Genomic DNA, 23787 nt, shown 5'->3' with positions numbered 1-23787 from the left:
AAAACTGTGTCCATCCCAAAGTGCAAAAGCTTGGACTACCTAGGCAATTTAGCACTCGTTATCTGGGATCTTTGTAAATCAAGCCTTAAGTATATCTATAACTGACTCAGAAACTAAGACTTACTTGATCTGACCTGTGCTTTGATCCTAATGATGTTTAATCCTCATTCTGTTGATCCTGCAGGAAAAGCACTCAGGATCCAAGTTCTGCAATAAGGATCAAAGGCAAGACTCACCTCCTGATCCTGATTACTGGATCAAAACAAGGCAGGTTGTGATGAAAACAATCCTGTCTGCAAGATCAGTGATTGGGATAAAAAAGAATTAAATCTTGGCATCAGGGTCAGGGAAGTTATTGCTTAAAGTTTTATAGAATGTTGCAACTTATTGGCTTGAGCATGAACTAAGAAGCAATCTCTGATTTTATTTTTCAGGTCTACAGATGATGCAGGACATACTTTTATTGTTTCTCAAAAAAAAAAAAAAAAATCCAATAATTTCCTGTAAGACAACAAGATATATATATATATATATATATATATATATATATATATATATATATATATATATATATATATATATATATATAAATAAAGTATTTTTTATAGATTCTTTCAAACGCCTGTTACGTCACATTTGCGTCATGACGCTCTGACGGCAAGACGGGGAAAGAGAATGGACTTGAGCTCCACCAGACTAAACCAACTATAACATTTATGAGTCGCTTTAATTTAACTACCAACTATGCTAGTTAGAGTTAAGTCAACATGGGAAGTGATTCAGCTAATTAAACAGAACTACAAACTAGAATGCCGTTGCTGGTTCGCTAGCTAGCTAACGCTAGCTTTTAGCGGAAGAACCGAACCGAGGATCTAACCGTGTACGATGTCCGAATCCTGAGTACCGTGTGTCAGAAACGGGGGATAAAAAGTTCTGACCGTGCCTTCAACTGAATCGTGTCGGTGTTGACATGATGAAGAACTGCGAGTACAGGCAGATCGACCCTCGGGCTTTGTCGGTGTTGCCGTCGTCCGCACAGAACCTCGCCGAAAAGAGAGCGCCACCGCTGCGGAGAAAATGGGAAGTGTTCCCGGGGAAGAACCGGTTCTACTGCAACGGACGGCTGATGCTGGCCAGACAAAGCGGTGTCCTTCCTCTGACGCTGGGCCTTATTGTTGTCACTTGTGGCCTTTTCTTTGCTTTCGAGTGAGTGAATCTGTTATGGTTCTGTGTGAGTTGTGCATCGAGGTTTCGGGACAATGTGAAATTTTGAAATGTCTAAACATTCGTATTGCAGCACAAGTTTTTGAGTTTTATTAAAGACACTAATAGAGTTAAAACTCTAAAAAAAAAAAAACAACTTTTATTTTCTTTGTAGTTGCACTTCCTGATGCATAACAACATAGAGAGTTGTTGATGATCACTCAGTGATATTGTAACAAACAACAATAGTTGCTATCAGGTCTGTAGCATCACAAGCAACTTGAAAGGTCTGTTTTTAGTTTGTGTTAAGGTTATTGTGCATGTTAAAAGATGCCAACATGGCCCAAAATAGCAGGTTCACTGGTCCTCACCTCTGGCTGTCAGAACCCAAAGTTTCACAGCTGAATATGCTATAGTTTTTATGGAGTTACTTACAGAAATTTTGCAGATCCACTGACTCCATTTTGACTTTGCTTGCTCTGCAGGGAGTTTAAGTGAAGATGTTCTCATCTTAAAATTGCAGAACACCTAAAAGAAATGATGTAACTTCATTACATGAAATAAGTGATGTATTTTTCTATGTGAGAAGTAGGGATAGGGATCGAGTAGTGGTTCCTTTTGAGAATTTGTTCCAAAATTTTCAAGCCATCAGAATTGCATGCAGTATCAGACGTTCTCAATTTCTCTAAGTTCTGCCATGTTTTATTTGCTGATGCTTCCATGTTTCAAGCTTATGTGTCATGATTTCAGGTCTAATGTCATTACATCATATCTGTGTCTAGCAAGCAGGAAAACTGCTGCATTGATGCCAAAACCCTCTGCAGGCTTTCATTTTTCCACACAGAAGAGTTCAAGAATTGATAAGGGAATTGAAAAAAATCTGTTTTATAGTCAGAATTCATAACTGTATCAATATAATCTTATAAATTCCCATCCCTAGTGAAAAGTGGCCACACATTTTACTCTTGAGATAAACATAGGTCTGGACTTGTGAACGTCCTCTTCAGGTACACTAAGAAAAATGACTCATTAGATGAACTCAATTCAGTTATAAGCAGGATTTCCATCTAATAAATATATGTAGCCTCAACTCAAATAAAGTACACCCATGTAAGATAATTTAATTTAGTTGTGAGTGCATTTGTTTATTAGTTGGAAATCCTACTCATAATTGAATTGAGTTCATCCAATGAGTCAATTTTTTTGAGCTGTCTATACCATTCCTGCTTTATATTGACACTGTCTGTCTGTGCAGCTAACCATTTAAAGATAAAGATAAACTTTATTGATCTCTTTAGTTGCATGTCTCAGTTCTGAGGCCAGTATAAGTTAGCCTGATTGTATTAGCAGCCAACAGCAGCTCACTAACAAGTTAATCAGTCATTACTCGAACAATGTTCCTGTGCAATGTTCCTGTCAGACAGCCAGAGGGTCTGGTAGAATATGTGATAGGTTTGTCTCGAGCTAAAGCAGTGGCCTTTTAATTATTAATATTTAAATGTATTTAGCAGATATTTTGCAGGTTTTTTCTACAGAGCTCTTGTCTTGTGCATCATTTTATGAGTGTGTTATATAATGAAAATTGGTTTAACTCAGCTGACAGAAACACTTTGTTTGTTTTTGCCCCAACAGTTGCCCATTCTTGGTGGAGCATTTGACAGTGTTTATAGCTGTGATAGGTGTGGTTCTTTTTGTGTTTGTGATGATTTCCTTGCTGAGAACCAGCTTTACAGACCCAGGCATCCTACCTAGGGCCACACCAGATGAAGCTACAGACATAGAGAAGCAGATTGGTAAGGCACACAACACTGAACTCGGGTACTCACTGTGACATGGGGTCAGAGAGCTTTGCCATATGGAGAATCACAGAGGGAGGTGCTGGTTGTTGAAAACCAAAACAAGGACTAAGCAGCTTACTCTTTCTCTCTTGATGAGCATAAATGACGGACATGACTATCATGTCCACTGTAGCTGATATTTCCAACATGATTGGCTAAGCATGCAATGTCATCATCTTTTTTCCTTTGCTCATTCCAAAAGTCATATGTGAGCTTTTTCATCCTGCCTGGATTGCAAAGGCACAAGTAACAAGTGTCAAAACTTGTTCAACCAAATTTGCACAACAATTTGAAGAGAAAAATCTGAGCTTGGCCAGAGTTATCTGGTAACATAAGTATTTTAATAGTGACACAATTTTTGTAGTTTTGCCTCAGTACACTACCACAGTGGTTTCAAAATGAAGCAGTCGAGTGATTAAAGTGTGGACTCAGATTTAATTCAGAAGGGTTAACAAAAATATCACATGAATGGTTTTTATAAGCAGTCCCTCCATTTTCAGAAGCCAAATGTAATTTGACAAATGAACATACTGTAACAAAATATTAGGATTATTGGTAATATTTAGATGAAAAGCTTCTGCAGTCAGTGACTGTCTGAAGTCTGGAAAACATGAACATTGTCATAGGTTGTGTTTCTTCCCTTTAAATTATTTCCTTTTGTGCTTCCTCCTTCAGCTGCTACTCATTTATGGGTTCTTTCTTTACTTTTGTTGTCAGTAATTGGAAGGCATGCTGTTGGGTTGAGGTCAGGTGACTGACTTGACCTTTAAAAAAAAAAAATCTTCCCTTCCTCTGCATTTAGAAGCACTTGTGTTGCTTTGTCGGTGTGCTTTTGGTCATTGTCCATTTGCACTGTGAAGCTCCATTCTCAGTGTGGCAGCATAATCTGAGCTGATATGTCATATCGGCCTACACACTTCTGAATTTATTATCCTACTTCCATTAGCAGTCACATCATCAGTAAACACCAGTGACCAAGTTCCATTGTCTTCCAGGCCTTGTGGTGTTGATTAATTTGTTAGTGCATTCTGTCTTTTTTTTTTTTTATTTTTTTTTTATAGTGTAGCCAGTTGTTGATTTGTTCATGCCTAAAGTTTCTGTTATTGCTTCACACTTGCATGGATATGTACCTCTTTGGACATTATTTGGAAAGTTCCATTGGACAGCCATCAAATGAAATTCAACACTTGGAATCAAGCCCAGACCTTTGTCTTGGAATAATGAGCGAATTAGGCGCCACACCTGACCACAAAACTGAGTAAATTGTCCAATTACTTCCAGCCTTTGAAAGTGGAGGGACTATATAGAAAATGGCTGTAATTCCTAAATGGCTGATGCAAGATTTTTGTTAGATGCCCTTGAATTCAAGCCAAAAGTCTACACTAAAACAGATTTTGATTGCAGATGATCTAACCCTTCTAGCTGGCACTATAGCTAATGCAAACCCCTGCATAGTCTTGAAAACACTGCACAGGACATCTGTCTCTGTAAATGTTGGGAAGACAGAATTTAATGAGCTAATAACCAGAAGGGCTCCATACCTAAATACATCAAATGGATCAAATACATCATGTACCTGATGTCAGCAAAGTCCACATTCCTCACAGCTTCATGTTTGAGCATTTTTCAGTAGCAGCATGTGAAATTCCCCATGTTTATGACTTAATTTCTCAGGGCACATGGCACCAAAAATAAAATGCAATACATCAGTATTTTCATCATTATTTATTTATTTACAACCCCAATTCCAATGAAGTTGGGATGTTGTGTAAAATATAAATAAAAACAATGCAATGATTTGCAAATCCTCTTCAACCTATATTCAATTGAATACACCACAAAGACAAGATATTTAATGTTCAAACTGATAAACTTTATTTTGTGCAAATATTTACCCATTTTGAAATGAATGCCTGCAACATGTTTCAAAAAAGCTGGAACAGTGGTATGTTTACCACTGTGTTGCATCACCTTTCCTTCTCACACACACTCAATAAGCATTTGGGAACTGAGGACACGAATTGTGTCGTGACTGAGTATAAAAGGAGCATCCCCAAAAGGCTCAGCTGTTCACAAGCAAAGATGGGTGAGGATCACCACTTTGTGAACAACTGCGTGAAAACATAGTCCAGCAGTTTAAGAACAATGTTTTTCAACGTTTAATTGCAAGAAATTTAGGGATTCCATCATCTATAGTCCATAATATAATCAGAAGATTCAGAGAATCTGGAGAACTTTCTATGCGTAAGGGGCAAGGCTGAAAACCAACATTGAATGCCCGTGACCTTCGATCCCTCAGGCAGCACTGCATTAAAAACTGACATCATTGTGTAAAGGATCTTACTGCGTGGGCTCAGGAACACTTAAGAAAACCATTGTAAGTTAACACAATTTGTCGCTACATCTACAAGTGCAAGTTAAAACTCTACCATTCAAAGCGAAAGCCATACATCAACAATATCCAGAAACGCCACCACCTTTTCTGCGCCCAAGCTCATTTGAAATGGACAGATGGAAAGTGTAAAAGTGTGCTGTGGTCTGATTCCACATTTCAAATTGTTTTTGGAAATCATGGACGCTGTATCCTCTGGACAAAAGAGGGAAAAGACCATCCAGATTGTTACCAGTCCAAAGTTCAAAAGCCAACATTTGTGATGGTATGGGGGTGTGTTAGTGCCCATGGCATGTGGAACTTACACATCTGTGATGGCACCATCAATGCTGAAAGGTACATCCAGGTTTTGGAGCAACACATGCTGCCATCCAAGCAACGTCTTTTTCAGGGATGTCCCTGTTTATTACAGCAAGACAATGACAAGCCACATTCTGCACGTGTTACAACAGCGTGACTTCGTAGTAAAAGAGTGCGGGTACTAGACTGGTCTGCCTGCAGTCCAGACCTGTCGCACATTGAAAATGTGTGGTGCATTATGAAGTGCAAAATACGACAAGGGAGACCCCGGACTGTTGAACAACTGAAGTCGTACATCAAGCAAGAATGGGAAAGAATTTCATCTACAAAGCTTCAACAATTAGTGTCCTCAGTTCCCAAATGCTTATTGAGTGTTGTTAGAAGGAGAGGTGATGTAACACAGTGGTAAACATACCACTGTCCCAGCTTTTTTGAAACGTGTTGCAGGCATCCATTTCAAAATGAGCAAATATTTGCACAAAAACAATAAAGTTAATCAGTTTGAACATTAAATATCTTGTCTTTGTGGTGTATTCAATTGAATATAGGTTGAAGAGGATTTGCAAATCATTGTATTCTGTTTTTATTTACATTTTACGCAACGTCCCAACTTCATTGGAATTGGAGTTGTAGAATAGTCAGCTCATTTGACATTTTATTTACTAGTGATGTGCACTTGGCATTAATGATGTTCCTTGAATTCCTGGAATGTCTTCTCAAATGGTCTAGTTTTGGTGTGCAGATAAATTGAGGACTGATGTTTTACAGTTTAAACATGAACTGTATTATAAATAACTATAAATGTAACCAGCCAACGTACTGTACATCATACTGCGTCATGCCTCCTTCTCTCAGATTTGCAGTCACTGTGTCGCATCGCTTAGCATTAGCAAAAAATAGACTTCTCGTCTGTTTTGGCCCCTCGTAGCCCTAGTATAGCAACTGCGTGTCTCTTGCTGTTGTAAAACACTCACTGTGATTGAAAATGAATGGCAGCTGGTTGCTTTGCCTCTGTCTCTTGTAGCTGGTGTGACCAAGGGATGATCGATGTCCCAGCTACACTTCACAGCATTGCATACAGTACTGCCAGATCATCTTCTGCTGGACAAATTACATTATGACACAATTTCCATCAGGCAAAGTGTTTTCCTGCATTGTTATTTTTTGATAAAAGTGTTCATATCGGCAAAATTACAGATATGTTTGCGAAAGGCTGATATTGGCCAAAATTATGAGCCACCTGATATATCTGTCGGGCTCTATTGTCTATAGACAATAGAGTACAACAACTAGACTATTTATAGTTCCTCTGATTGATCGATATGTGACTAGGTGCATCTTATCCACTAGGGGAAAATGGCACATGGGTCCTCGTATTAGTCACTGTAAGTGTAGCAGGCCAGCAGTGTCAGTGCAGACTTGAATATGCGGGGATCCGCTGGGCGTTTCCTTGCCTGCAGGCTTCTGTGATGGCAAGAGGCCATCTTGGGAATGAATCTGCACCGCAGCTTTGTCCCTTTTGAACTAAAATATCAAGGCATTGTCTTGCAAGCAGCACTTATAAGGTGCTTTAGGTAAAAGGGTTTTTTTCCCCACATGTATAAAATATAAATGAAGATGTACTTTTAATTCCTTCAGCTGCATGCAAATTAAGCAGCAAAGTTCATGAGACGTTATCCTCATGCTGGGCCTCATTTGCGTGCATAATGAAAGTGAATTAGAAAAAAACACTTAAGGGAGAGTTGTGGAGCGGAGAGCAATCAATCTGTAAGTTTTTACTGAAGCCTGTCGCCTCACCTTGGGATTTCATTGACAAGTTCCTCCCCTATGTTTGAAGAGTGTTAGTCAGTAAAATGGGTGTTATTGTGGTTTTACAGCTTGAAAACCTGCAGATTCCTGGTAGTCCATGGCTAATGTTTGCCCATTGCTGTTTCCTGCTTTCTTGGTTAACTTAAATAGATGTCTAATAAGTGTCTCTCACTGTACTTCTCTATTTTAAGATACCTCTGGATCCAGCACTTATCGCCCCCCTCCACGGACTAAGGAAATCCTCATCAACCAGCAGGTGGTAAAGCTCAAATACTGCTTCACTTGTAAAATATTCCGTCCTCCTCGGACATCCCATTGCAGCCTGTGTGACAACTGTGTGGGTAAGACATGGCAACAAATCGTTGTTTATTTCAGCTCTGTTAAAATTAAAGGCACATTCCTTCATATTTGTCCAATACCAAATTAAAATAATTTTTGTCTTTGTTATAATGTGGTGATTGCAATCATGTACAAATGTGAGCACACAGTTGCATCGAAGCGTGCGCGTGAGTTGGGATTCAGAAGACCTATGCACTTTCTTCTGCAGCCAGAGAGAAAGTCGTTCTAGGAACTGTGCCAGTTTCATTCTGACTCAGGCCAGCAAAATAATAATATTAAGAAAAACTAAAAGTCTGAAGTATGACTTGTCACTGCGTAACCATCACAATTGCCCTTTCAGAATGGCAAATATAATAATGAAATTTATCAACAGATGATAAAAAATTGGTGCTGTTAATTCCACACAGGTAGGTTTCTGTATATAATGTGGATAAAAGTAATGAGACCTATGGGTTTTTACAAGCTTGTTATTAAGATGTTAATTTTTTAAAAATATACCTTTTAAGGTACTGCATTGTATGGAGTATAGCAGATATTTTTTTTACTAGTTTGGGATGTCCTGTGACTCAGACTCAAGTGTGATTTATGTTTTAGCTTGAATATATTAATTGAAAAAAAAAATGAAATATATATACGTACAGTAAAAATTCCAGATCACTGAATATTGCTTTCATTAAGAAATGTGAAAATTTTGGGATAGTTGTAAAACTGCATAGACTAAGCAGTTTTCTAAAGCCAAGCATCTGCGTGAGAGATCAATCAATCAGTTTTATTTATATTTTTTTTATTTTATTATTCTCACTCTTAAAATCGAAATTTCGGCCTCTTCCCATGCTCAAAAATTCACCAAACTTTCCAAAGTCGTCCGGCCGGATCCGAAATTTGAGATTTTGGGGGCCTCGCACATGGTCGCAGAAAAATCGCGAAATAGCGCCCCCTAGAAATGTTCAAAAACCCCTCCGCATTGGGCTTTTTTCGTTGTAGCCTCACGAAATTCGGTACACATATTTACCATGCCAGGACGCACGAAAAAGTCTCTTACTGTCATGGTGAAATATCGACAGGAAGTCGGCCATTTTGATTTTAAGTTTCGATTTTGAGCAAATTTTTGCCATTTTTGCCCATTTCCACTACTTACATTTGAACGAACTCGTACAAGGGATTTTATCCGATCGTCTTCAAATTTGGTCAAAATCATCACAACACAATGGTGATAAAAAGTTATCAAAAGATTCTAATTAAGTCAAAAGGCGTGGCTGCTAGGGGTCATCAAACTTTGGCGAGCTTTTCGGAGCACGCCATTTCACTTCGAACGGCTGTCACGCCCACATACTTCATCGTAGATCCTTCAAACGTGCTGGACATGATGAGGGCTCCGCCCTGAACGTCTACATATCTTATTTCCCGCCACCACCTGCGCCATAGCGCCCCCCGGTGGTGGCGGGAAATGTCCTATTTTTACTTTAAGACTCAAGTGTGATTTATGTTTTAGCTTGAATATATTAATTGAAAAAAAAATGAAATATATATACGTACAGTAAAAATTCCAGATCACTGAATATTGCTTTCATTAAGAAATGTGAAAATTTTGGGATAGTTGTAAAACTGCATAGACTAAGCAGTTTTCTAAAGCCAAGCATCTGCGTGAGAGATCAATCAATCAGTTTTATTTATATAGCGCCAAATCACAACAAACAGTTGCCCCAAGGCGCTTTATATTGTAAGGCAAGGCCATACAATAATTACGTAAAAACCCCAACGGTCAAAACGACCCCCTGTGAGCAAGCACTTGGTGACAGTGGGAAGGAAAAACTCCCTTTTAACAGGAAGAAACCTCCAGCAGAACCAGGCTCAGGGAGGGGCAGTCTTCTGCTGGAACTGGTTGGGGCACAACACCCAGTTTAAATTCATGAAGTTACACCGTATATATATATATATATATATATATATGGCCCGAGTAGGCAACGTCCTACGAGGACCCTATTGTAATTGCGCTGTGTATTATTATTATTATTTATTATTATTATTATTATTCTTGCCACTTTTGAAATTGAAATTTCAGCCTCTTCCCATGCTCAAAAACTCACCAAACTTTCCAAAGCCGTCCGGCCGGATCTGAAATTCGATATTTTGGGGGCGTTGCACATGGTCGCAGAAAAATCGTGAAATAGCGCCCCCTAGAAATTTTCAAAAACCCCTCCTCATTGGGCTTTTTTCATCGTAGCCTCACGAAATTCGGTACACATATTTACCATGCCAGGGCGCACGAAAAAGTCTCTTACTGTCATGGTGAAATATTGACAGGAAGTCGGCGGATTGTGTGTGGATTGTGGTTCAGCCGGACACATCCCCTCTGGAGGTGGTCAGGACACCATGTGATCACATTGAACAGAACTGTAAATTGATGTGAGCTTTCTTTCTATATAACTACTGTATTTTCCGGAGTATACGCTTTTTTTTTTTGTTGTTGTTTTTTTACTACTTTGGGAGGCCCTGTGACTTGTACTCTGGAGTGAGTTATATACAGAAAAATCACGAACTTGCTATTCGTAATAATAATGACAGTAATTATTTATATTGGACGTTCAGAGGAATCAAAGCACTAAAGGCCCCATTTTACAGGACGGCATCCTTTGGGAGTCTGTTGTACGTCTTAAAAGAAGGATGCTAAACACTTGTCTGTGTAATTGCTTCAGCGTCCGTTGTGTGTCCATTCAGCGTTTGTTTAGATTATGCTCCATACTTCATGACGACCAGTGTGCTTCCACTAAGCGTGCCTTATAAGGCCTTGGTGTGGTGCATTCATTCAGCATCCTGTGGCGTCCTCCCTGATTTCTGGTTGGACAAGGGACACCACCCCTGTTTAACTAGAGTTTAAACAAAATAAACGTTATTAATAAACGAATAAATACCAATAATAAGAAATACACTTCAACAGTGCGCAAAAATCCAAAATTAATGAGCTGATAATACTGAAATAAAAGGTGGGACTTATACTCTGGTGTGACTTTTATATGGATTTTCCTCTTTAAGAGGCCTTTTTTAATAAGTGTGACTTATACTTTGCTGATTTTGTTTCATGGTGCAATACAAATCACTTGGAGTTAAATGTATCTAAAACGAAGGAGCTTATAATTGATTTTAGACGTAACAAAGGGTTTGCTATAGACAGCATTATTCATGGGAAAGCTGTAGAAAAAGTTCCTGCATATAAATATCTGGGCACTTTTTTTGATGAGAAGTTGAGATTCGACGTAAATACGGCAGACATTGTGAAGCGAGGGCAACAGAGAGTGTACCTCCTTCGCAAATTGAAGTCCTTCTCTGTCAGTTCTGTTATTATGGGTCATTTTTATCAGTCCTTTATTGAAAGTCTTTTATGTTTTTCTTTCATCTGCTGGTTTCCTAGCCTGGCACTGAAAGATAAAAGTAGCTTGCATAGTATCACAAAGACATGTTCAAAGATCATTGGAGTGGAAACCAGAGACCTAGCTAGTTTTTGTGAACAGCAAATGGTGAGGAAGGCAAATTGTATTTTGTCTTCTCCCGGACATGTGCTGGCAGGTGAATTTTCTTTGTTGCCTTCGGGCCGTCGTTATGTTTCACCTGTCTGCAGGACGAATCGGTTGTTAAAATCTTTTATTCCTTCTGCTATCCGTCTTTTAAATTCCTTCTAAGGTGTGGATGTATGGGTATGTGGATGTAGTATGTTGCACATTTTATGTGGATGTAGTATGTTTTTTTTTTTTTTTTTTTTTTTTTTTTGTGATGTGCCGGTATGCAGGCTGCTGAAATTAATTGCCCCTGGTGGGATGAATAAAGTTGTCTAAGTCTAAGTCTACTCCAGAAAATATGGTATTACGTTGGCCACAACATGTTACTACAACACGTTACTACAACACGTTACTACAACACGTTTTCTTTATTTCTTTTTCAAACTGTGACCCTGTTCACTGTGTGGCTGCTAGATGAAAGGCAGGGAACATCATAAAGTGTAAGAGAATGATCCAGATTTACTCTCTGATATCTAATGCTGTATTTTTTTTTTTTTTTTTTTTACCTTCAGAGCGGTTTGATCATCACTGTCCGTGGGTAGGGAACTGTGTGGGCAAGCGCAATTACCGCTTCTTCTACAGCTTCATCATCTCACTCTCTTTCCTCACATCTTTCATTTTTGGCTGTGTCATCACACACCTCACTTTACGTAAGTATTTTCACTCCATTAAAAACAAAAAAGATGAGTGAACTAGTAGCATCTCTTTCATGTTGTTAATCAGGTTTTTCTTGATTTGTTTTCTGAATTCTTTTTTTTTTTTTTTTTTTTTCCCAGGCTGTCAAGAAGGAAAAAGCATTGTTCAAGCCATTCAGGAGAGTCCTGCCAGATATCCTTTGAACATCCAAAATCTTTATATAACCAACATGTTAATTAGATGAACAAGATATGTTTGACGTCAGAATTTCTGGTAACATAGAAAAAAGTGGTTGCAATGTTGACAAGGCCATTGTTGCTGCTCTTTGAGGTAAGGCCTCTCCTAATAGGATCAGAGTGAGCAGCGAGCAGATCTCGTGCTTTTAAGCCAGAGGTCACAAAGAAACCTTCACCCTCTTGGCCCTTTCTCGAATCAGTTTGAGACCCTCTGTTTTAGGTAGCTGGCTGTCCAGAAGTAGTAGTAGCAGCAGGTGTGTTGTCTCATGCCCTGGTGGGATGATGTCCCTGGCAAGACAAAAGTGTGGACTGCAGAACTGTACAGAGGTTCAGACCAGTATTGACAGATGTGACTGAAGTTTAGGCTTCCTTTTGTACAGCTACATGAGTAGAACTAACACATCATCTTTGGGTGAACAGTTGCTTAATGTACTTAAAGTTGCTTTTTAGATGATACCTCATTGATGCAGGATAGACAATAACCTGTACTATAACCAGCCAATACGGAGCGATAAAGGCTTTTGAGCGTCCTTTTGAGGAGATGTTGAATTGTCCGTGCCTCCCTCCAGAATACATTGTATTGATTGTGCACTTGTAAATATGCGATACATTTGGCTGTTGTTGTTCATGGTAAAGTAGTGTTGATTTTACTCTGTCTTCCTGGAGAAATTAGACTTCAAAGCTTGAGCCGCTGCAGCGTCGGATAATTCAGTGTGTTTTGTGTCTGGGCTTTTAACTGCTTTACCTTGCTGGCATAATGTGTTCTGACAAAGAAAAAAAAGTCTCATGGCAATAACATTTTCAGTGTTAAATGCACATTGAATTGATATACTGTGTATGAACATGTTAGCAGAGGTTTGTCATGTACAACCCCTGGCAATAATTATGGAATCACCGGCCTTGGAGGATGTTCATTCAGTTGTTTAATTTTGTAGGAAAAAAGCACAGATCACAGACATGACACAAAACTAAAGTCATTTCAAATGGCAACTTCCTGGCTTTAAGAAACACTATAAGAAATCAGGAAAAATAATTGTGGCAGTCAGTAACGGTTACTTTTTTAGACCAAGCAGAGGGAAAAAATATGGACTCATTCAATTCTGAGGAATAAATTATGGAATCACCCTGTAAATTTTCACCCCCAAAACTAACACCTGCATCAAATCAGATCTGCTCGTTAGTCTGCATCTAAAAAGGAGTGATCACACCTTGGAGAGCTGTTGCACCAATTGGACTGACATGAATCATGGCTCCAACACGAGAGATGTCAATTGAAACAAAGGAGAGGATTATCAAACTCTTAAAAGAGGGTAAATCATCACGCAATGTTGCAAAAGATGTTGGTTTTTCACAGTCAGCTGTGTCTAAACTCTGGACCAAATACAAACAACATGGGAAGGTTGTTAAAGGCAAACATACTGGTAGACCAAGGAAGACATCAAAGCGTCAAGACAGAAAACTTAAAGCAATATGTCTCAAAAATCGAAAAATGCACAACAAAACAAATGAGGAACGAATGGGAGGAAACTGGAGTCAACGTCTGTGACCGAACTGTAAGAAACCGCCTAAAGGAAATGGGATTTACATACAGAAAAGCTAAACAAAAGCCATCATTAACACCTAAACAGAAAAAAAAACAAGGTCATTGATGATATGGGGCTACATGTCAGGTAAAGGCACTGGGGAGATGGCTGTCATTACATCATCAATAAATGCACAAGTTTACGTTGATATTTTGGACACTTTTCTTATCCCATCAATTGAAAGGATGTTTGGGGATGATGAAATCATTTTTCAAGATGATAATGCATCTTGCCATAGAGCAAAAACTGTGAAAACACAAAAAGACACATAGGGTCAATGTCATGGCCTGCAAATAGTCCGGATTTTAATCCAATTGAAAATCGTTGGTGGAAGTTGAAGAAAATGGTCCATGACAAGGCTCCAACCTGCAAAGCTGATCTGATAACAGTAATCAGAGAAAGTTGGAGCCAGATTGATGAAGAGTACTGTTTGTCACTCATTAAGTCCATGCCTCAGAGACTGCAAGCTGTTATAAAAGCCAGAGGTGGTGCAACAAAATACTAGTGATGTGTTGGAGCATTCTTTTGTTTTTCATGATTCCATAATTTTTTCCTCAGAATTAAGTGATTCCATATTTTTTTTTTCTCTCTGCTTGGTCTAAAAAAGTAACCGTTACTGACTGCCACAATTTTTTTTTTTTCCTGATTTCTTATAGTGTTTCTTAAAGCCAGAAAGTTACCATTTGAAATGACTTTAGTTTTATGTCATGTCTGTGATCTGCTTTTTTTTTCTACAAAATTAAACAACTGAATGAACATCCTCCGAGGCCGGTGATACCATAATTTTTGTCAGGGGTTGTACATAGTGGTAGTTTGTTGATCAATTAGTGGAATCTGTGTGATGATGTGAGGAAAAACATCTTCGGCTTTCTCATGCATTCATAATTGTCATGGGTCTTTGCTAATCTCTCATAGCGTTGCCATTATTCTGCCTTGACTGTTTCTGTTGTACTGTGGTGGAACTGGTGATTTGTTTCTTCTCCATCTGGTCTATTTTGGGCCTCTCGGGCTTCCATACTTACTTGGTCGCCTCAAACCTCACAACAAATGAAGATGTAAGTTTCTTCAGGTTGTTAGTTGTAATGATAAGACTTTTTGCTATGGCTAATTAAATTAACATTATTTGCTGTGTTCACTGTGCAGATAAAGGGCTCCTGGTCAAGTAAAAGAGGTGCAGAAGACTCTGGGAACCCCTACAGTTACAACTGCATTATAACAAACTGCTGTGCCACATTATGTGGCCCCATGCCCCCGAGGTCAGTAATCAGTGTTGCATATGCTGTGACTATGGATTATGCAGCTGTTTGTGTCATGTCCTGCTTCAGTGAACCATTACCACCCATATTGGCCTCTCTTCATTGGCTTCCTGTTAATTCTAGAATAGAATTTAAAATTCTTCTTCTTACTTATAAGGTTTTGAATAATCAGGTCCCATCTTATCTTAGGGACCTCATAGTACCATATCACCCCAATAGAGCGCTTCGCTCTCAGACTGCAGGCTTACTTGTAGTTCCTAGGGTTTGTAAGAGTAGAATGGGAGGCAGAGCCTTCAGCTTTCAGGCTCCTCTCCTGTGGAACCAGCTCCCAATTCAGATCAGGGAGACAGACACCCTCTCTACTTTTAAGATTAGGCTTAAAACTTTCCTTTTTGCTAAAGCTTATAGTTAGGGCTGGATCAGGTGACCCTGAACCATCCCTTAGTTATGCTGCTATAGACGTAGACTGCTGGGGGGTTCCCATGATGCACTGTTTCTTTCTCTTTTTGCTCTGTATGCACCACTCTGCATTTAATCATTAGTGATCGATCTCTGCTCCCCTCCACAGCATGTCTTTTTCCTGGTTCTCTCCCTCAGCCCCAACCAGTCCCAGCAGAAGACTGCCCTTCCCTGAGCCTGGTTCTGCTGGAGGTTTCTTCCTGTTAAAAGGGAGTTTTTCCTTCCCACTGTAGCCAAGTGCTTGCTCACAGGGGGTCGTTTTGACCGTTGGGGTTTTACATAATTATTGTATGGCCTTGCCTTACAATATAAAGCGCCTTGGGGCAACTGTTTGTTGTGATTTGGCGCTATATAAAAAAATTGATTGAATTGATTGATTGAATTACCACACCACATATTTGGGGGGGGTGTTACAAATGCTAGCTATATTTTTGTGAAAGCTATATATCTCTAGAGTTTATTTTAGCATGCTAGCAATCAATATCATGTAGCTCCTTGATTTTACAGCCTTTCAAACCAACCCCCTCTTGACTAAAATTGAAAATTTCCTAAAATTACTTTTTTTTTGTTTGTTTGTTTGGTTTTTTTGGGGGGCAAATAATCACATATGCCAAATACATATAGTGTAATGTTAAATAATGTTCTTTATTACCATAGTACCAGAAAACATTCCATATCTGTCTAGTTAAGTGATAATTGTTTCAAATGATTCAACTTATTATGTAGATGAGGCCAAAATTGTTAGCCCCACCCCCTCTGAAATTAAAGTTTTCCTCAAAATTTTCACATGCTTTTTTTTAACAAAGCAAGGAATTTTCAATACATTTCTAAACATCCTATCCTTTATTTTGCATGCGTACATTATTTTCATTCATTCATTCATGAACAAAAATTTCCATGAACAAGGAACAATAAAAGATAAATCTTGTAATTTTACTTTGCACATAGACACATTCATTTCACAAAAACTACCAGGGTCAAAATTATTAGCCCCCTTAAGAATTGACCTTTTTGTTGAACCATAGAACAAACCACTGATACCACAAATGGATGTACTTTAACTTTGTAATGCTCAAAGCTTGTAAAACCAAGTTCAAACTGACAGTTATTTTCCAGTGTACACAAAGTACAAAATCTCAGTAAGGGTTTGAGCTGTTACTGAAAAAACATAAAGAAATCAGTTTAGACTTGAGTAAAAGAATTGTTGATGCTCACAAAGCAGGAGACGGAGTGAACACGGTGTTTCCTAGTGTCAAGAACTGGAGTGTCATTGAGAAATTCAGAGAGAGCCACAAGCCTGGCAGCAAAAGATTTCCAAGATTTTGAATTTTTTATTATTATTATTATTTTTTACATTTCATAGGGGGGCTAATAAATTTGTCCTCATCTGTACATGTATTTAAGACAGGAAAAGGCATCTTTTTGGGAAAACATTAGAATGATGTGGTATATTTTAAACCACCATTTTTGGGGGATTGGTGGCCATGTTGTGGAAATTGAATATCAAATATGATATTTACTATCCGATTTAGCATTTGCTATATGTGTTTAAAAACATGACATTTTGGTTGATGCTTTGTCACTTTTAAAGGCTGTAAAATCAGGACATGACATGATATCGATTACTATTATTCTGAAATGAACTCCAAAGATGTACAGTGATCTTCCGGTAATTCACTGCCATGTTTAACATTTCCAGGTTATTCTTGTTTTCCTGGCCTGGGTCAAATATAGTCTATGGTCTGATTTCATGATGTTTGCATTTATAAAATCGTTTGGAAATGTCTCTGATGAGATGCCACAGTGGATATTGTTTCGCATTTTCACGTCCTGATCGGAGACTGGAGGATAACTGTAACGTGTCGCCGCTCGTCCACACAGCAGCAAATGAGAGACGCCGTTACAGATTTTACAGTGAACTCTGCATTGTGCTGAAACAGAAAAGAAATGGATGGAAACGTTCTGTTGCAGGGAGATGATTTAAAGTTCATCAGGAATAAATTCAAAAGGATCAAAATCTCAACGCAACATTAAAAAAAAAAAAATTTTTATACGGAAAAGCTAACACTTTTGGTAAGTCTTTGATCTTATTATGTCCACTAAGGACGTAATAAAATCATCAGCATTTATTTATTTGTCTGTCTGTCTCTCTGTTAGCAGGGTTACATCAAAAGTATTGCATGGAGTTTGACAAAATTTTCATGACAGATAGACATTAGGTCATGGAAGATTCAAAATTTTTGGAGGTGATCCGGATTCTGGATCAAGATTTTCAATTTATATAGGCTTTTAAGGATTATGTCAAAACTGCTTCACAAATTTGCACCACAGATAGATATTAGGCCATGGAAGACTCCACTGAATTTTGAAGATGCAGATCTGGATTCTGGATCAAGATTTCAGTTTGTACGCTTCACTTTGTTGAGTTTTGAGGATTATGTCCAAACTACTTAACGGATTTTCACCACACATTAGTGTTAGGTCTTGGAAGACTCCATTAAATTTTGGAGGTGATCTGGATCTGGATCCAAATTCTGGATCAGGGTTTCACTTGTAGACTTTTAAGGATTACATCAAAACTACTTGATGTATATGACATCACAATGTAAAACCAAGATCAGGAAGACTCTATGTTGTTTATGCTTATGAATTGAATGTCAGATTGCAACATCTTGATCAGTTGGACTATTCTGGACCAGCCTGCAATTATTGCATTGTGCTGTGGAATCCGGATCCAGGTAATGTCCAGCTCACGATGTGTATCACATATGTTATTTTACGTCCTCGTCAACACTTGGCAGACGTCAGAAACTCTGATTGCTCTTGTTAAATCATGTTTTTCACAGACTTCATTGTCAGTTGATGTTATTAAAGTTATTTCACACAAATCAAAATCTGTCTTTGGGATGAATTTACTTCAAACTGGATATACAGTGCACCCGGAAAGTATTTACAGCGCTCCACTTTTCCACATTTTGTTATGTTACAGCCTTATTTCAGAATGGAGGAAATTCATTTTTTCCCTCAAAATTCTCCTCACTACACCTCATAATGACACCATGAAAAGTTTTTTTTTTTTTTTGCAAACTTATTAAAAATAAAAACTAAGAAATTGCACCAGATTGCACCAAATTGCATATATTATTTCTAAATTTTCTGGGTGAGGTCAGCCAGACCCCCCCAACTAGGTGCTACAGCCCTGACGTCATGAAAAAATATTCATGTTTTTGTTTTTTTGTTTTTTTCCCCAAGGGCCACTCATGTAGCTGTATATATGCTACATTTTACGTCACACCTTAAACCCGTTATCTATTTTCTCTTCCAGTCTGATTGACAGAAGAGGTTTCGTACCCCCCGATGTTGAGGTTTTTGCTGTTGCTTCTTCGGACACAGATTTACCACCATTTGCAGCCAAGGATGACGTGCACATGGTAGGCTGAGCTGGCTTGTGGTCCCATCCCATAGCTGCAGTGTTAGCCTGACCCCTGTGTGCCTTCTCCACTCAATGTGTCCACTCCGTTTTCCTGCAGACCTTCACCTGAAACCATACCCAAACAGTTTGCTCACATACTTTTAGTCTGTGCCCAGATTTATACACGTGTCAGATTTTATCTGTGTTGTCCATGTGCTAATTATGATGCATTCAAAGATTTCACATACATCAGGTGAATCTGTAATCATCTCGGTGCAGAACATTGCAACTGTACTTCCATGTGTCATGTATTTATCTCAAGAACAGAATGTCTTGGGACTCATTTGTAACATTGTTGATGCCAAAAGAATAGTTTGTCTTTACAGACATTTTTTTTTTGTGGTTGTTGTTTCATAAGTTAAGGTCTTGGTGGACCGTGCTGTGGCACATACGAGGTCTGTGATAAAACTAACGTACCTTTTTATTTTTTTCAAAAACGATATGGATTTGAATCACGTGCAATGACATCAGACAACCTTGAACCCTCGTGCGCATGCGTGAGTTTTTTCACGCCTGTCGGTTACGTCATTCGCCTGTGGGCTGGCTTTGAGTGAGGAGTGGTCCCCCCTCCCGTCGGAATTCCTTTGTCTGACTTCTTCCTGAGAGACTGACGCTTTGCTTGATCAAAATTTTTTCAGAACCTGTGAGGCAGATAGAAGTGGACACCATTTGAGAAATTCAGCTGGTTTTCTGTGAAAATTCTAACGGCTGATGAGAGATTATGGACTGTTGCTGTCGCTTTAAGGACTGCCCACGGAGCGGGACGTCGCGACGCGCCCTGAGGCACCGCTGTCTGCCTGTTTCGAGCTGAAAGCTTCCAAATTTAAGCCTCTGTTGACCCAGGACGTCGTGACAGAACAGAGAACTTTCAGAAGAGGTCGGGATCAGCAGTTTATCCGGACATTCCACTGTTAAAGGAGATTTTATTAATGAAAGACGTGTGGACGGGTCTGCGCGTCGGGACGCAGCCGGCGCGGTGCGGCGGCACAGGAAAACACCTCCGTGTTGATAACCATTTGTAAAAACCAGGCAGCTTTTGATGGCTTTCAGTAGAGTGAGTATCTGAGAAATTGTTTAACAGCTGGACATGTTCCAACATGTCCTTAAGGCTTCCAACGGAGGTGTTTTTCCTGTGGCGGCGCGTGGCGCCGGCTGCCTGCCAACGCGCAGACCCGTCCGCACTTTATTTCATTACAAAATCTCCTTTAACAGTGGAATGTCTGGATAAACTGCTGATCCCGACCTCTTCTGAAAGTTCTCTGTTCTCTCACGACGTCCTGGGTCAACAGAGGCTTAAATTTGGAAGCTTTCAGCTCGAAACAGGCAGACAGCGGCGGCTCAGGGCGAGTCGCGACGTCCCGCTCCGTGGGCAGTCCTTAAAGCGACAGCAACAGTCCATAATCTCTCATCAGCCGTTAAAATTTTCACAGAAAACCAGCTGAATTTCTCGAATGGTGTCCACTTCGATCTGCCTCAGTTTTTTAAAAATTATGATCAAGCAAAGCGCCAGTCTCTCAGGAAGTTCTCAGACGAACAGATTCCGACCGGAGGGGTGGACCTCACTCAAAGCCTGCCCACAGGTGAATGACGTAACCGACAGGCGTGAAAAAACTCTCGCATGCCCACGAGGGTTCAAGCTTGTCTGATGTAATCGCACGTGATTCAAATCCATATAGTTTTTGAAAAAAATAAAAAGGTCCGATACTTTTCTAACAGACCTCGTATGTGGTCAGCAGATAATGTCAGTTACTGCACATTTTATTGCTTGCCTCTTATTTAATTGGACTTTGTGCTGTGTCTACCTCTTGTGTCTTTTATGCACACAAAGATTGATGTGCATTTAGTAGCACACGTACGCTCATGAGAATCGGCGTTTGTTGTTGGTTGTGGTGTGTTTTTTTTTTTTTTTTTTTCATTGTATTTCAAATTATTTGTCATGTCTCAAGTATAATATAATTCATTGCAATATTGTCACCTTCCAGTATCTATTTACTTTGATGTCTGTCTTTTATTTTTTCCATAAATGGGAAATATTCTACTTTTACCTATTTTACTTTGGTTTGTTAAATAAACAGTTTTGTGTTTTTGATATTTCCATTTAAGTGTTTTATTTTTTCTTCATTTCACTTGGATTGAACTGGTGATTTTGTAAAATTATTCACGATGAACGTTTTTAAAGCCTGTCTCCCATTGCCGATTTTTGACACCCAGTTGTGTACTTTTTAAATTTATTTATTTTTTTGGTGCAAAAAAATATCGGCTTCCCAATTGGGGCATGAAAACGTGTAATCTGTGGTAATAGAAGCATAGTAGAACATTATGACCAATTGAGGTTTTGATCAGCAAAAAATTTGTCACCAGGAAAATGTGAATTATGGGATGTAATTTGTGCAGGTAGCGGCTAATACACATTTTTTTTTTTAGAAATGGCTTTGGTTTTTAAACTTAATTTCTGCATCATAAAAAATAATTTCTGCCTGAATGCAGATTTGACTCCTCAGGTTACAGTTATAAGCTGAAATGAATAGACAATGTAGATAGTGTTGAGTGATTTCGCTGATGTCTGTATTTGGGTATAGTCTGCACAATACAACTATCATCAGTATTCAATAGTATGAAACAGATTTGGACTGCTATTTCCTCTTTTTTTGGAATCAGAAAGGCAATTGGGGCCACAAAACGGCAATAGTTGATGGGCTGAACTCTGTAGCGCGATGGCTCGATGTGAGAGTTAATGCTCAGTGTTGTGCTGTATCCATTCCACCCTGCCAGGAGGAGAACTGCCAGGATTTTGCTTTGTCCTGCACAGCCTGAAAGGTGCTGCTGCATGTAGACGTTTGATGGTAAGGGTAGGGTTGAACAACAAGCCAGTCACAATATCTCTCCCATTGCCCTTCAGTGGATCTAAATCATTTAATAAAAATATATTTTAATGGCTTGGCTGATGCCATGTTCTGATATTCAGATGTCACTGTTGCATAAAAAGTAGAGCAGGAGGTGTAGGATGTCGTGATTGGTTTTCATCATGCTATGGTTGGGTGCACCAGCATATTTGTAACTGCATGCTTCACTACCATTCGTTACTCTTCGAAATTCCTCATTAACTCTTGTTCACGCGCACTGGATGGAGCTTGTGTATGAAGACGTGATGTCTTTCATGTCCTGTCTGCAGCTGTCTCATTTGTGTGAGGATTCCTTGTGAATGCATGTCCCAAATACAAATCTGCAAAAAACACTTTGCCTCAGATGTGAGGAAGCAGCTTCTCCACACGCACACAAAATTCCTCCCCGTTTCTCCACATGGTCTTCATCCAACTGAATTGTCTCTTTCACTTCCTCCCCACCACTCCATTTGACTCCGTTGTGTCATTGCTGCTGTCATAGCTTTCGCTCTGCTTAATGAGTTTCAAACTAATCTTTTTAATCAGATTTTCCCAAGTGTTTTTTTGGACATGTCATTGCATGGTTCCTTTTCTGCATCCTCACTGATTGTATCTGCCTCTTCGTGCAGTGCGCTCGGAGCACCAAGGACATGCTGGAGAGGGTGATCCACTTCTCCGCCCTCCACGGCCTGTGCCTCCCTGGCACCAGTAAGCCCTGTCCTGTGGGCACAGAATCATCCACAGAGCCTCCGGGCGCAGGCTGCTCACAGCACGGCCGCTCTCCCGTGTCTGCGCCATGCCTCCCATTCAGCCGAAGCACCGAGAAGGACTCTCTGCAATCAATCAACCCAGCCTTCCGCCTGGCTTGTCCCTCGCCAACGCTTGGCCGAACCACAGTGATTCTGGGTGATTCACCAGACGTCGGCTTTACTGCGGCTTCGTGAGCGCACACAGAAGTCACAAGCAGTCCTGCTGCTGTTATTGAATTCTCACTGTGGCACCACTTCTTACAAGTGATGTTTCTGGCTGTGGATGAACATTTTAATGCTGTTCTGTTACCATTTGTTTTTGGACGACGAGGCATTAGAGTTGGATGTTATATTTTCATAGTGGGGGTTAAAAAAAATTCTCCACATGCTTTCAGACTGAAGGTTAAACTTAGTAAATCTCTCAAGCACAATATAAAGATATTTTTCAGGTCACACAGAACATGCCTCGACACCTCCCCAGATCCTCAAGCCATATGTCAAAGCCGGAGTCTTTAATTTCCTGCTATTATCTTATGCAAACAATTCTTTAAGTCTGAGAAGAGTTACAGAATGTCTGTTGGTTAAAGGAGTGCAGATATAATGCTTGTTTTACTGCTGTGGTTACTGAGCCATTACAGGATTATCAGTCTTGTTTCCTGTCGTCTGCGTCATCCCGTTGACATTAGAGGGATGCGGTTCAGTTTTTATTTTTAAGTATGTCACCGCTGTTGCTGTACATGTTGCACATCACACTCTCAGACTAGTTGATATGTTTTTGATTTGTCGGGTTTCAAAGGAGTCACTAGTGTGACTTTGTGTGACAGTGAGTGGATTTGTTAGTGTATCACAACCTGTCTAAGGTACACAAATGATGCAAATTTTAATTTGTTTCATGTGAAAAGAAATTGAGGTTTGCATTTCAGTATTTTTAACAGACCCTATTACGTGTTAAAAGGGACACAAATGGCAACTTGTATGCCTCAGCCAGTTGGGGCGTGTCTGTATTGTCATAGTACAGTTGTATGGAAAGGTTTGGGCACCCCTGATTATTTCCATGATTTTCCTTTATAAATCATTGG

At 39.4% G+C, this 23787-nt stretch overlaps 1 protein-coding gene across 3 annotated transcripts; it reads left to right on the top strand.

Annotated features, from left to right (window-relative positions):
- Positions 1-633: 633 nt before the first annotated feature.
- On the top strand, positions 634-23703 carry zdhhc18a (zinc finger DHHC-type palmitoyltransferase 18a). Of its 3 annotated transcripts, XM_034175153.1 has the most exons (10): positions 634-1206; positions 2836-2996; positions 7734-7883; positions 11948-12085; positions 12212-12263; positions 14843-14945; positions 15034-15146; positions 18931-19036; positions 21850-21920; positions 22589-22722. In XM_034175153.1, the coding sequence occupies exons 1-9, from the start codon at positions 971-973 to the stop codon at positions 21889-21891; spliced, it is 1101 nt and encodes a 366-aa protein (XP_034031044.1). In that variant the 5' UTR covers positions 634-970; the 3' UTR covers positions 21892-21920; positions 22589-22722. The 3 variants fall into 3 exon arrangements, with proteins under 3 accessions (XP_034031044.1, XP_034031043.1, XP_034031045.1); XM_034175152.1 differs by lacking the exon at positions 21850-21920 and having other exon boundaries at positions 22589-23703; XM_034175154.1 differs by lacking the exon at positions 22589-22722 and having other exon boundaries at positions 21850-22288.
- Positions 23704-23787: the final 84 nt, after the last annotated feature.

Source organism: Thalassophryne amazonica, chromosome 7 (genome assembly GCF_902500255.1).
Source record: "Thalassophryne amazonica chromosome 7, fThaAma1.1, whole genome shotgun sequence".
NCBI classification, from domain to species: Eukaryota; Metazoa; Chordata; class Actinopteri; order Batrachoidiformes; family Batrachoididae; genus Thalassophryne; species Thalassophryne amazonica.
This window is presented reverse-complemented; position numbering and strand designations above follow the sequence as displayed.